Source organism: Mastigoproctus giganteus, chromosome 6 (genome assembly GCF_048544385.1).
Source record: "Mastigoproctus giganteus isolate SK-2022 chromosome 6, ASM4854438v1, whole genome shotgun sequence".
NCBI classification, from domain to species: Eukaryota; Metazoa; Arthropoda; class Arachnida; order Uropygi; family Thelyphonidae; genus Mastigoproctus; species Mastigoproctus giganteus.
Genome location: NC_143580.1, coordinates 223616456 through 223632198, shown reverse-complemented (window position 1 = coordinate 223632198; position 15743 = coordinate 223616456). Strand labels below are relative to the sequence as shown.

General features: G+C 36.8%; 1 protein-coding gene across 1 annotated transcript in view; it reads left to right on the top strand.

Moving 5' to 3' along the window:
• The window catches only part of LOC150085022 (tRNA (32-2'-O)-methyltransferase regulator THADA-like), a 177228-nt gene that overhangs the window by 82672 nt on the left and 78813 nt on the right, over window positions 1–15743 (top strand). Inside the window, exons 14-15 of the mRNA XM_090376437.1 lie at window positions 4129–4236; window positions 8330–8573. Of these exons, the coding sequence (XP_090232563.1) occupies window positions 4129–4236; window positions 8330–8573 (352 nt within the window). The remainder of the gene's footprint in view (window positions 1–4128; window positions 4237–8329; window positions 8574–15743) is intronic.

Here is a 15743-nt window from a genome sequence, read left to right as displayed (position 1 = left end):
TACCACTGTCAGTGTGGTACTACAGATTTGATACGTTACTCTGGGATTACTGCTTCCCATACGTAGTACTTGACATTTGTCAATGTTAAACTTCATTTTCCACCTCTCAGCCAATCTGCTCAACTTTTCTAGATCCTGTTGCAGCAGTGTACTGTCATTAGTGTCATTAACAACCCTGCCAACCTTCGTATCGTCTGCAAACTTGGACATTAAGCCTGATATACCATCATCAATATCATTTATAAATACAGAAAACAACAATGGACCCAACACTGAACCCTGAGGGACTCCACTAATAACATTAGTCCACGAAGAGCAGTGTCCATTGATTACCACTCTCTGTCTTCTCCAACTCACACGCTGGCTAAAGGCAAACTTCCGCACATCTATCCTACAACCGTCTTTCCTCAATTTGAATTTATGCCCTCTCAAGCAATTATTCTGAGCAAGGGGAAGAATTCCTTCAGCATTGAGCAGCTCAAACCATTTAAGTTTTTATACACCTCAATCAGATCACCTCACAGGTGCCTAGTCTCCAGACACTGTAATTTGCAAATACTTAAGCCTTTCTTCATAAGAGCAACCCTTTGTTCCATTCACTAATCTTGTTGCCCTTCTCTGTACTCATTCCAATAGCTCTACATCCTTCTTAAAATGAGGCCTCCAGACCTGTATACAGTACTCAAGGTGTGGCCTGACTATTACCTTATACGAGGGGATAATCACCTCCTTATCCCTGCTAGAAAAATTCCTGTATATCATTGACAAGACACCATGAGCTACTCTTGCAGACCATCTGCACTGCTCAGAAAACTTCATATCTGACTGCACAGTTACCCCCAGGTCCTTTTCATTCTCTACCACTGTCAGTGTGGTACTACAGATTTGATACGTTACTCTGGGATTACTGCTTCCCATACGTAGTACTTGACATTTGTCAATGTTAAACTTCATTTTCCACCTCTCAGCCAATCTGCTCAACTTTTCTAGATCCTGTTGCAGCAGTGTACTGTCATTAGTGTCATTAACAACCCTGCCAACCTTCGTATCGTCTGCAAACTTGGACATTAAGCCTGATATACCATCATCAATATCATTTATAAATACAGAAAACAACAATGGACCCAACACTGAACCCTGAGGGACTCCACTAATAACATTAGTCCACGAAGAGCAGTGTCCATTGATTACCACTCTCTGTCTTCTCCAACTCAACAACCCCTTTATCCATAACATCAATTTGCCTCCAGTGCCACACTGCTCCAGTTTGTGCAGCAGTCTTCCATGTGCAGCAGTATCAAAGGCTTTTCTAAGATCCAAATATATGATATCAAAGTTATTCTTTGCATCCAGTTCCTTTGTGACTACATCGTAGTATCCAATCAAATTAGCCAAAACAGACTTCCCCTTAACAAACCCATGCTGTGTCCGAACTATAACTGAAGTCTTGTCTAGAAGATCCTGCAGTGCTTCTTTAACCAGTGCCTCCATTAATTTCCCATGGAACAGAAGTTAGACTAACAGGTCTGTAATTACCTGTGTCTCCCTTTGATCCTCCTTTGTGGATTGGGTCACGTTTGCACACCTCCAGTCCATGGGTACCTGAGTTCAAGGAAGCTCTCATAATTATGGCTAAGGTTTGCTTACTTCCTTTGCCGCCGCCTTTAATATAACTGCATAGATTCCATCCACCCCAGATGCCATTCTTGTGGTTATCTTCAACAATTTCTCCTCCACTTTACTCTCAGTTATTACAAGATTATTAGCTTACTGCCAGAGTTGAATACACCTCTGGCTGGCGCCTCCGTAGCCAGGTGGGAAGGAGCAGCAGTGCGTAGCACACGCTTCTTGATTAGACCGGGGTTCGAGCCCGTCACCACCAAATACGGAGGATGCGGAAAGGTTAAGGAATGACCACCGCATATCCTGGAGCAATATGGCCTTAGTTGCTAATGCTCCTAAAAACCAAACAACAACAACAACAACAACACCTCTGGCATCCCCCCCCCCCGAATAACTCCTCATGTGTGAATGTCGATGCAAAATATTCATTTAGTTTGTTAGCTACCTGAGAAGGATCATCAACAGTTGAACCATCGATATCAAGTGCACCAATCTGATTCATCCCCTTCCTTCTAGCGTTTACGTAAGTAAAGAACTCTTTGCTGTTTTTCTTTGCATCCTTTGCCAAAGATTTCTCATAATCTGCCTTCGCCTGCCTAATCTCCTTTGTGACTTGGTTACAGACCAGCTTATATCTACCATAGGTCTCCGTGTCACATGTAAATTTTTATGTATCCCATGCATTTCTCTTCTCTGTTACATGTCTAATTAGTTCCATATAGGCCTAAATCTTGAACAATATTTCTTTGTTGGTATGAAAAGCTGTTATGTTGTTATTTGGTTTTTAGGAGCATTAGCAACTAAGGCCATATTGCTCCTAGATATGCGGTGGTCATTCCCTGACCTTTCCGCATTCTCCGTATTTGGTGGTGACGGACTCGCATCCTGGTCTAATAAAGAAGTGTGTGTTACTCACTGCTGCTTCTTCCCACCTGGCTACGGAGTTGCCTGGTATGAAAAGCCTAGTAGCTTCCAAGATTAATTCTTTGAATGCTTCCCATTTTGAATTTGCTGCTGGTAACATCATCAGTTGGTTCCACCGTATAAAATTTAAATACTGTCTCAGACCACTGTAGTCACCTTTATGAAAGCAAAAACCCTTCCCTTTATCTTTGATGGTAGTTACCTCTTTGAGTAAATCCCACTTCAGCACACTGTGATCACTACCACCTAGTGGTTCCTTTATCTGCAGATTCTTAATGCATGAAGAATCACTACTGAGAATCAGATCAAGAGTATTACTCCCTCTAGTTGCCTCCCAAACATGCTGCTGTAGAAAACAATCATCCAGTAAATCCACAAAAGCCTTGCTAGTGTGTGGGTGACCAACCCACAAATTCCAGTCAATATCCAGGAAATTAAAATCCCCCATTATAAGACACTCTAATTTACTGGCCCACTCTATTTCTCTGCACAGTTGCTCATTATACTCATCAGATTCATTAGGCATATAACACACACCTACTCTCGTTTTTCCTTTCCCAGTGCTTATGTTACACCAAACAGACTCAACATTGCATTGTCCACCCACATCAATTGGATGCACTTCCTTAGATTTTATGTGTTTCTTAACTAACAGCATAGCCACTCCTCCCTTCCTGTCCTGTCTATTCTTTCTGTACAGATTGTTCTCCCCAAATTCCAGTTCTGCACTGCTTATGTCTGTGTGACACCATGTCTCTGATGTCCAAACAATATCTGTCTTTCATGTCTTGACTAGCACTTCAAGCTCATCGAATTTATTAATTATTCTCGTAGCATTGGTGTACATGCAAGTATACATGCACCTGTTTCTACTCTTAGGTACACTAACACAGCCCATTTATTTACTTGTTCCACCTATGACTCCCAGCTGTCCTGGAAATTTCCATTGCCTTGCTTTCCAAGCTGCTGCTCAATTGCCTTTCAATAGAAGTAGTGTAGGAATCACTCTTAGCTCTGCCAGCGGCTACTGTTAATCTGTTTGTCCATAATCTATTGAATGATATAAATTTCAGTACCATTTATAGTTGTCCACTCCTTTGTTTAACCCAGTAGTTTCAAATGCTGACGTGCTTATAGTGTACACCCACAGCTCTCAGTAAGTCACATGCTGTGTTTGTTTACATAGCACACAGGGATAACATTAATAAGTGAGGAATTCCCTTAATTGAGGTTAGATGAATCATCATACTAGATAAATTTCCAGTAATGAGTTCCTACTTATTGATAATTGTGTAACTGGCATTCAGCTGTCACCCCAGTAGATTTCACCATCAGATGACATTAAAAACAGAAATACAACATTGACAACTTCAGTCACTGTAAATATATATAAAAAACTACATGACACTGATATTTATACATTTTACCTGTTAAACAGTTGCTAGATATTGAGTGGCTTTGGCTTAAAATACCTTCATGCTAAATCAGTATAAAATTTACAAGAAAAAAATTCATTTTGATTATTTTTTAAATAATTGAAATAGCTATATTTATTATATGTTTTATTTCTTGTCAATTCAGGTATTCTGCAGTTTCTCTGTTGCAACTTCATTGTCTACAACACGTAGATCTGCTGGCCTTCCTTTGTTGGTTCAGTCAATAGTTACTGGAGAATCAGTTTTAGAGAAAGTAAATATTAATTTTTTATTTGAATGATATCATATTATAAGAAGAAATGTTAGATATAAGATATATATATTTTTAATGATTTTATTACATTTTGCCTCTCCATTTATACCATATTATTCAGTATTATGCTTATAACACTTTTGTGATGTTATATATTGTGTAATGAAAGAACCACTAGGTGGCAGTGATTGCAATATATTTATGTGGGATTTACTTAAAGATGTAACTACCATCAAGGGTAAAGAGAAGAGTTTTGCTTTCTTAAAGGTGACTACAGTGGTCTCAGCCAGTTAAATTTTGTACAGTGGTATCAACTGATGAGGTTACCATCAGCAAATTCTAAATGGGAAGCTGTCGAGGAAATAATCATAGAAGCTACTAGGCTTTTCATACCAACTAAGAAATATCATTCAAGGCTTAGACCTAAGTGGATGTCAGAAGAACTAATGAGACCCATTGCAGAGAAGAAAGATGCATGGGATTCATATAAATTATCAGGTGATACAGAAGCCCATAGTAGATATAAACTAGTCTGCAATCAAATCACAAAGGATGTTAGGAAAGCCAAGGCAGATTATGAGAAATTTTTGGCAAAGGATGTAAAGAAAAATAGCAAAGACTTCTTTTCTTATGTAAACACCAATAATAAGGGGATGAATGACATGGTCCACTTGATATCACAATTCAACCATTTCATGATCCTGCTCAGGTTGCTGACAAGCTGAATAGGTATTTTGCACCTTAATTCATGCATGAGGAACTCTTTATGGGAGTCGGTACCAGAAGTTTATCAAACTCTGCCAAGGAGCTAAATGATTTTGTAATAACTGAGAGGAAAGTCAAAGGCAACAAGATTAGTGAATGGAACAAAGGGGTGTTCTTACGAAGAAAGGCTTAAGTTTTGCAAATTATGGTGTCTGGAGACTAGGCACCTGCGAGGTGATCTGATAGAGACGTATAAAGCCTTGAATGGTTTGAGCATGCTCAATGCTGATGGGATTCTTCCTCTTGCTCAGAATAATCATCTGAGAGGGCATTAATTCAAATTGAGGAAAGACAGATGTAGGATAGACGTGCGGAAATTTGCCTTTAGCCAGTGGGTGGTTGGTTGGTGGAACAGACTTCCATCCCTTGTCATGGAAGTTGATAGCCTAAATAAGTTTAATGCTCAGCTGGACAGGTATTTCGAACGAACAGAGGGGTGAAGTGGAAGTGGTTTTTTTTTTTTTTTTTTTTTGGCTTATGCTGCATAAGCTTGCTTTCTTGCATCAAATGCCTCTACTAATGCTAAAAGAGAATTGCTGAATTTAATTGTAAGAGAGGCATCTGGAGTGGATGGGATCTCCTCGATTATATTAGAGAGACAGCAAAGGAGGTAAGAAAACCTTTAGCCATAATTATGAGGGCATCCTTGGATTCGGGGGAAGTCCCTGTGGACTGGAGATGTGAAAATGCATCTCCAAAGGGGATAAAAAAATTCACAAAGGGGGATCAAAGAGTGTGAGTAATTACACACCTGTTAACTTAACTTCTGTTCCAGGGAAAATAATGGAGTCACTGGTTAAAGAAGTATTGCAGGACTATCCAGACAGGAGTGCAGTTATACTTCAGCCACAGCATGGGCTTTTCAAGGGGCAATCTTGTCTGACCAACCTGATTGGATACTGTGATGCTGTTACAAAGGAATTGGATGCAAAAAAATAATTTTGATACCATATACTTGGATTTCAGGGAAGCTTTTGATATTGTTGCACATAATAGACTGCTGTACCAATTGGAGCCTTGTGGCATTAAAGGCAAGTTACTGCTATGAATAAAGGGATGGTTGAGTGGGTGAAGGCAGAGTTGTTATCAATGGACGCTGTTCTTCATGGACTAATGTTATCAGTGGAGTACCCCGGGGTTCAATGCTGGGCCCATTGTTGTTTTCTGTATGTATTAATGATATTGATGAAGGTATTACATTTAATGTCTAAATTTGCAAATGATACAAAGATTGATAGGGTGATTAATGACAGTAATGTTGATATGCTACTGTAACAATATCTGAAAAATTAGGCAGTTGGGCTGAGAAATGGCAATTAAAGTTTAACATTGACAGATGCAAACTACTGAATGTGGATATAAGTAATCCGAGAATAACATACCAATTATGTGCTACCACACTCAGGGTAGTGGAATAATGATAAAGACCTGGTGGTAATTATGCAGACAGGTTGCTAGAACAGCATGTGGGGTTTTGTTAATGATATACAATGGAATTTTTCTAGTAGGGATAAGGCCGTGATTATTCCATTGTATAAGGCAGTAGTGACCAGGCCACATCTTGAGTACTGTATACAGGTCTGGAGTCTTCATTTTAGGAAGGTTGTAGAGCTGCTGAGCAGTTCAGAGAAGGGCAATGAGATTGGTGAGGGGAACAAAGTGGTGCTCTTTCCAAGAAAGGCTTCAGTTCTGCAATATAATCCAACATCTAGGTATTTAAGAAGACTTACAAATAGGTGATGGTTGTTGCAAAAAGAAATTATAATAAATAAAAAAAATTGTTCTGTTTATCCTCCAGTATGACCACGCATTCTGAGGAGTTTATAGCTGACTGTTTTTGACAATGAATATTTTGACAATAATTACCATCAATTGCCATGTTTGGTAGTCACATAGGCCTGAAACATGGTCAGTTCAAATGCATGTGTTATCACACTTCCATACTAACCACATAAATCATCCCTATAACAATCTAGAAGCACTGAACGTATATGACTTAGTACTGAATATGAAACAAAATACATCAAACAAAGAATGTACTTGTAAAAACTGCCATTTTACATATTTTGCTTTAAAATATTTAGCCACAGACATATCATCAAAATTTCTATGTATAAATGTTAGTTGATTCCCTTGTTAGTTGGTATGCCCATGAAATAATTAATGTGTCCTGAAATTTACCAGTTTTAAGAAGTGTGTTCCATCAGTATCTGCACAAGAAATTCCACAAGCACCAAGATGATGTTTGTGGGATTTCTTATATAGATACTGATGGAACACACTTCTAAACTGCCCTTCCTGACTAGTTGTTGTTGTTGTGGTTGTTGTTGTGGTTGTGGTTGTTGTTGTTGTTGTTGTTGTTGTTGTGGTTGTGGTTGTTGTTGTTGTTGTTGTTGTTGTAGGAGCATCAGCTACTAAGCCCATATTGCTCTGTGCATACTGTCTGTAAATTGTGTGTTCTGAGGTCGATTTTCTGTTTTGCCGGACGAGAAACCTGAGTTTCGGGAGAAAAAACCATGCTACCCTCACCTGAGACCGACTAACTCAGCCATGTTGTGAAAAAAATTCCTCACGTCATTGATAGGACTCAGGTCTTTTTCACCTGGTGTGGGGACGATAGCAATCCTACCAACTGTGCTACCTATGAGGGCCTCCAGACTAGGGATCTGTATTATTCAAGATATTAGATTAAATCCCTGTTGTTTGAGATTAGTCCCTTTTCAATTTTCTTTGTTCTAAGTAATGGCTGATGAAATACTGGCATAACAATCTGGTATGTATGTTTGTCATGTGTGAGTTCTAATATAAAATGAATTTTCTTGATGTTATGCACATTGTCTGCTGTGTTTATGAATTAACCAGGAGTTTTAATTGTCAGTTTCAGTTCACCTTGCTGCTACATAATCTTGGTTTTTAGTGAATAAATTATTGAATAAACATTTATTAAATGTTACTTAATTTTTCTTGATTTCAGAATTCACAAATTTACTGCATATTCCGGGAAGCTTTAGACTAAAACAGGTGAAACCAGCATAATATAGATTTAGCATTTATATTTTATCTTAAAGTTATTTCTTGCAATAATTTTCCACACAGTATTAAGATTTCCACAGAGTATTGATGCAGTATTAAGCATTGTATAGTTAACTTGTTTACACAAATTACCCTTTTTCACAATGTGCTCTGAAAAAGCATTTAAAAAACATAGCCATCAGTGTAAAATTTAATATAAATTAAGGGATTAATTAACCTTGCCTTTAGAATAGTAAGCTTTATATTTTGTTATATTTTAGAAGCTTTGTTTTAATAGTTTAAAATTTTTATCCAGCATTGTGAGCTGCATAATATAATAGAACAATTGATCGAGATTGCACAAGCACCATTAATAGAGAGTGAAAACGAGAGAACAGACTTGCCACAAGCCCAGGTTTATCATATTCTCAAAGCTCTTGTGAATGATGCTGGTATCTCTAGAAATATGCTGGTCTGGATGGAAGAGATAGTACCCCTATGTGTAAAAGGGTTCTCTTCATGTTCTTGGGCTGTACAAAATGGAGCACTTCAACTGTTTGGTAAGTATATAAAGAAGAGTAAAGGTGGATGAGGTGTGTATGTGAGAGAGAGAGATAATTGATAATGTTATGTAGTCAGTTTGAATATTACATATGTAGGTGACATTAATTTTCAGTATTCCAATGAAGCAGTTAAGATTCTGTTTAAATATAATGATGATGAGCATCTAAGGCTATAATGCACCAAGTCAACCATGTACAGTACTATAGGTTCTAATACCTCTCGTGCTTGGGTGTTTTGTAAAAAAAAAAAAAAAAATTATATATATATATAGGTAACGATCTAATGTGTGCTTTATATGTTAAGTATGAGCACACATCATTGTATTTAAAAGATGGTTATTAATATATTTGCATGAATAGTTTAATATTTTTTGTTGTCTATAATCTCTACCTCAGGTATAGGGGTGGTCTGTATCTGAATGGGGGTTCGGGGGCACTGCCCCGGGGGACTGGTCGTAGCTGAAGTGTTGCATAGTCTTTGAATGTTTTGGATTTATTTCATTACAGATTAAAATGTTTTAGGATCTTTCTCTTTAAATTATCTGAACTTTTCCACATAAATCCGTTTTTTTTTATAGAATCTATAAAATCAATAAATTTCGAAATTTTATTTTTTTTAATAGAAATAATCATTAAATCTCAAAACATGATAATTTTCATGATAATGAAAATCATATATTATATCATGAAAATGTTTTAGGATTTTTCTCTGTAAATTTTCTGACCGCAAATCCGTTTATTTTATATAATCTGTAAGATCAATAAATTTTGAAATTTATTGATATTTTTATAGAAAAAATCAGTAAATCTCAAAATATATAATTTTCATGATAAATGAATTGACAAAAAGAAATATGTAATCTTTTTTTAAATTTCAAATATTGTTTCTTTTTTATGCTGAAAGCTCAAAAGAATTAAATATTTTAGGGTTTTTTTTTTTTTTTTTTTTGTTAGTGAAATTAAAATGGCAAAAAAAATTTCGTTTCACTGACTGTTGAAGGGTTATTAATTCACTAATTATGATAAGTAAATATATAATAATGTGGCAATTGCAAAGCAAAAAAAAAGTGTAGAAAAAAGTCCAAGAATTGTCGTAAAACTTATATTACTTTCTGATCAACGATGAACTATAAACCCTTAACAGTTACTGAAACTTGTATTTATTTATTTTTCTATTTTAGTGCATCACACAAGTTGTATATATGGTGCTATTTTTGTTGCATTGACAGTGTAGTGCATTGTACAAGTTGTGTACTAGTATGGTGCTATTTTTGTTCCACTGACAATATATGAATCTTGCAAGACCATGATAGTATTTTACATCTGACGTTTCAGGTTTTGGCAAAATAGAAATGTTTTAAACTGTATAAAATGACACTGTTAACTATTATTGAAATTTTACTAATTTTATAAAACTTAAAAGATTAATGTACTGTCTCCAAATAAATTTTGCAGACAGTATAAAGTTTGCAAAAAAAAATGAAAAAATATTATCAGTTCATAAATATCATCAGTAGATATCCAAGTCTACTAATGATATTTATAATAATACATTAAAATGTATAATTTTAATTATAATTTTATACATGATAATATTTAATTATACATCGTAATGTATAATTTTGAATTAAAAAGTTAGATTAAAATGTATAATATATGATGATATTTATACCCTTTATACATTTTGATCTGTAGGGGGGTAAATCTTGAATGTTTGGGGGCCTGTTGTAGCATTTTGGCTGTGACCGGTCCTTTGGGGCAGTGTTTCCCGACCTTTGTTCGGCTGGGGGCTGCTTTTGTGTCTGAGGTGGGGAATATGGACAACAAAATGGAAAAATAAATAAATAAAAAAATAAACATCTGCCATTTTTAATCATTAGTACATATAACACAATTACTACTAATAATACTGTATTGCATATTTAGTTAATTTTATCAGTTTTTAGACATTTGACTTCAAAAAGTGATTTCAGTCATTGAAAACATTACAATAACATTAGCATAGGAAAAGATTTCAGTTATCCTGGAAAAACATGCCAGTGGCATTTTACTTTAATTCTCTTACCATTAATGATATTAGATGAGAGTATATTCTTTGAATGTGTGACATAACAGTTCAGTTTTGCTTTTAAAAAAAATTACAGAATAAGCAGTTCAAGCTTTTGTTCAATTTGAAAAATAAAATCTGCTACTAAACTTCTAGTATTAGTAATAGGAAATGATGCAAGAAATCAAGCTTATAATTACTCACTTCTACAATACCAGATGGAAATTTGTTCCAAAAGTCAACCACCTACTGTCTAGTTGATTGTTCTGGTAATCAACTTATCAAATCACAGATTGCCAATCATGCCAATCAATCAGGTTCACTACAGATAGCAGTGTTGTCTTTTTGTGTTATTTGTGAAAATAATGTTCCGCGCAGAAAAAAATTTCAGGTCAACCAACATGTGAAAACGGCATTGGCCATTGTGGTAAAAAAGGGGGGAGGGGAAAGGAGGAATAATTTCCAGATCAGTCACTTTTAACCAAACCAAATGCTTCAAGAGAAGACAGAGGGAAGAGGGATCTCTGCCTTGCCTTGGTAAGTGGCAATAAATTTAACCCCGGGGGCTCACATCTGGTGAGTATGGGCTTGGCACACCCAGGGTCCAGAGCTGGATATCATCATTCTTCTCTTTCTTGGATATCATCTGGATATCATCATTCTTACTTTCTCTCTCTCTCTCTCTCTCTCTCTCTCTCTCTCTCTCTCTCTCAGGGTAACTCAGGGTTACTCGGGAACTTTTTTTTTTTTTCCTGGTGCAGCATGAGCCTCAGGATTCCTTGCATCATATGGATATTAATAATAATAATAATAATAATAATAATAATAAAATATATTTTAATATGGTTTCATCTTGGTTTTTTGGTAAATCTGGAACAGTAAGTGTAAATATTTGAAAATGTATTGTTTTATTCATATATTCTGCATGCATTGGGAATGCCTTATTTTTTTATATACAAAAACATAACCACTAACAAAATAACCAAAGGGCAGTTTTCAGTGTATCTTTGTTTTTTTCATTCAGAGAGCCATACATTCATTGACAACATTATAGAATTTAATTCAAACATAAATTCCATTTTAATATGAAATAGGCAAACCGATGTCATAATCATAGTGGTACACTGCATGACTTTAAAAAATATATTACTCTCTGATTAAACAGAAAGTTGGGAGATTCACCTTTCCACTGGAAGCTGCTGGATACATTAGCATTAGCATTAGTAGAGGCATTTGATGCAAGAAAGCAAGCTTATGCAGCATCAGCCAAAAAAATAAATAAAAAATAACCACTTCCACTTCACCCCTCTGTTCGTTCGAAATACCTGTCCAGCTGAGCCTTAAACTTATTTAGGCTATCAACTTCCACGACAAGGGATGGAAGTCTGTTCCACCAACCAACCACCCGCTGGCTAAAGGCAAATTTCCTCATGTCTATCCTACATCCGTCTTTCCTCAATTTGAATTTATGCCCTCTCAGGTGATTATTCTAAGCAAGAGGGAGAATCCCATCAGCATTGAGCACACTCAAACCATTCAAGGCTTTATGCACCTCTATCAGATCACCTCGCTGGTGCCTAGTCTCCAGACACTGTAATTTGCAAAACTTAAGCCTTTCTTCGTAAGAACACCCCTTTGTTCCATTCACTAATCTTGTTGCCCTTCTCTGTACTTGTTCTAGCATCTCTACATCCTTCTTGAAATGAGGCCTCCAGACCTGTATACAGTACTCTAGGTGTGGCCTGACCATTGCCTTATACAAGGAAATAATCACCTCCTTATCCCTGCTAGAAAAATTCCTATATATCATCGACAATACACCATGAGCTACTCTTGCAGCCTGTCTGCACTCAGAAAACTTCATATCTGCCTGCACAACTACCCCCAGGTCCCTTTCATTCTCTACCACTGTCAGTGTAGTACCACAGAGTTGATACGTTGCTCTGGGGTTGCTGTTTCCCATATGTAGTACTTTACGTTTGTCAATGTTAAACTTCATTTGCCACCTCTCAGCCCATCTGCTCAACCTTTCCAGATCCTGTTGCAGTAGCATAGTGTCAGTAGTTTCCTTGACAACCCTGCCAACGTTCGTATCGTCTGCAAACTTGGACATTAAGCTTGATATACCATCATCAATATCATTTATAAATACAGAAAACAATAATGGACCCAATACTGAACCCTGAGGGACTCCACTAATAACATTAGTCCACAATGAGCAGTGTCCATCGGTTACCACTCTCTGTCTTCTCCCCCTCAACCACCCCTTTATCCATACCAGCAATTTGCCTCCAGTGCCACACTGCTCCAATTTGTGCAGCAGTCTTCCATGTGCAACAGTATCAAAAGCCTTTCTAAGATCCAAGTATATAATATCAAAGTTATTCCCTGCATTCAGTTCTTTTGTGACTGCATCATAGTATCCAATCAAATTAGTCAGGCAAGACTTCCCCTTAACAAAACCATGCAGTGTCTGAGCTATAACTGAAGTCTTTTCTAGATGATCCTGCAGTGCTTCTTTAACCAGTGCCTCCATTAATTTTCCGGGAACAGAAGTTAAACTAACAGGTCTATAATTACTTGTGTCGCCCTTTGATCCTCCTTTGTGAATTGGGGTCACATTTGCACATCTCCAGTCCATGGGTACTTCCCCTGAGTCCAAGGAAGCTCTCATAATTATGGCTAAGGGTTAGCTTACTTCCTTTGCTGCCTCCTTTAATATAACTGGATAGATCCCATCCACCCCAGGTGCCTTTCTTGTATTTATCTTCAACAATTTCTCCTCCACTTTACTCTCAGTTATTACAAGATTCTCTAGCTTACTGCCAGAGTTGAATACACCTCTGGCATTCCCCTCGCTGAATAACTCCTCATGTGTGAATGTCGATGCAAAATTTTCATTTAGTTTGTTAGCTACCTGAGCAGGATCATCAACAGTTGACCCATCGATATCAAGTGGACCAATCTGATTCATCCCCTTCCTTCTAGAGTTTACATAAGTAAAGAACTCTTTGCTGTTTTTCTTTGCATCTGTTGCCAAAGATTTCTCGTAATCTGCCTTCGGCCGCCTAACCTCCTTTGTAACTTGGTTACAGATCAACTTGTATCTATCATAGGCTTCTGTGTCACGTGTTAATTTGTAAGTATCCCATGCATTTTTCTTCTCTGCCATATGTCTCATTAGTTCATCTGACATCCACTTAGGTCTAAACCTTGAACAATATTTCTTAGTTGGTATGTAAAGCCTAGTAGCTTCCAAGATAAGTTCTTTGAATGCTTCCCATTTTGAATTTGCTGTTGGTAACATCATCAGTTGGTCCCACTGTATAGAATTTAAATACTGTCTCAGTCCATCGTAGTCGCCTTTACGAAAGCAATAACCCTTCCCTTTACCCCTAATGGTAGTTACCTCTTTGAGTAAATCCCACTTCAGCACACTGTGATCACTGCTACCTAGTGGTTCATTTACCTGCAGATTCTTAATGCATGAAGAATCACTACTGATAATCAAATCAAATTACTCCCTCTAATTGCCTCCCGAACATGCTGATGTAGAAAACAGTCATCCAATAAATCCACAAAAGCCTTGCTAGTGTGTGTGACCAGCCCCCAAATTCCAGTCAATATCTGGGAAATTAAACATATAACATAAAGTTGTAAAAAGGTGTTTTGTTTATAAGATTCTCTTTGTGGAAAATTTAAATGAAGAAACTAAAGAACATATTTTCTTATATGATTAAATTAATTACAGAATGTGTTTTATTTTTTTATATTGACTTAAATTAAAATTGAGTTTGTTTGTACCAAAAAATGTATATTTTTCATTATTATGAAAAATTAATTTCATTATTAATTTTTCATAATGTTCATCAGTTTTTCATCAGTTCTTAAAATAATAACAATTATTGTAATATTTATTTAAATATTAATTCAAGACTTGAGGGAAAGGGAGAAAAGTTGTTTCATTTTGGCCTATTCTAGTTAACTGCAAAATTTAACCTTTCTGTATAGTAACACTAAGTGTGTTGTAAATAAGATGAGTGAACTTGAGTTTTAGGTCACATCAACCAATGGCATTGTAGGAATAACTGAAACGTGGTACCATACTGAAATAGAGGATGATGAATTTCATTTCAGTGGGTACAGAATGTTCAGGAGAGACGAGTTAAGGTTGGGGGGGGGAGAGCGGCGATTACGCTTCTTATCAAAAAATGCTTGAAAAAAACAGGACAGTTTCCAGAGCCTGAAGTCCATGCAAATATTGAGTTCATGTGATGTGAGATGATAGTGTGAGTGTGTTATAGGCCAAGCAATTCTGAAGAGTATAATAAAAAACTCTTTAGGCTACTTGAGTGAACAAACAAGAGTGAATGTATCATTTTGGGTGACTTTAATTTTTCTTTTATAGATTGGAAATTGTGGACATGCAGTATATGTAGTGGGATACCCAAGAGGCTATAAAATAATAGAATACACTCCGGTGTCTCTTCTACAGCAATAGTAGTTAAAAATACTGACCTTACAGTCACAAAGGTGGGTCACCTCTGCTCCCCAGTGGGAGTGTGTGCCCATATCACCAGTGCTGTAGGACAGTTTTACATTATTTCACTATATTCCAGACCAGGTGAAGATATAAATCCAACTATTGAATACCTACAAGTAGTCACAAACTTGCTACCTACTGCAAATATCATAGTGTGTGCTGATGTCAACTGCCGGTCACCCTTATGGCATAGCCGTACGGAAGACAGAGCAGGCGCACACAACGGCCAGATACTTTCAGACTATATAGCCACCTCACCCTTTCAAGTGCTAAACCAACCAAATAACCTCCCAACTTTTAGCAGTACCATGTGGGAGAGTGACATTGATGTTACTCTTGCCACCAATTCAATAGCTTATAAAATCACAGACTGGTGTGTCCAGCCAGCCTGTACCACATCAGATCACAGAGCCATTTCCTTCAAACTAAACAGGCAATTACAAACAACCCAACACTCTCTGTTGGATGTCAAAAGTTATAACCTTAAAAAAGGCACACTGGCAGATTTTTGCAGAACATACAGCAGCTGAGCTGCAAAAACAGGAAAAATGAGTGGTCTAGATCAGGCAACTGTAGC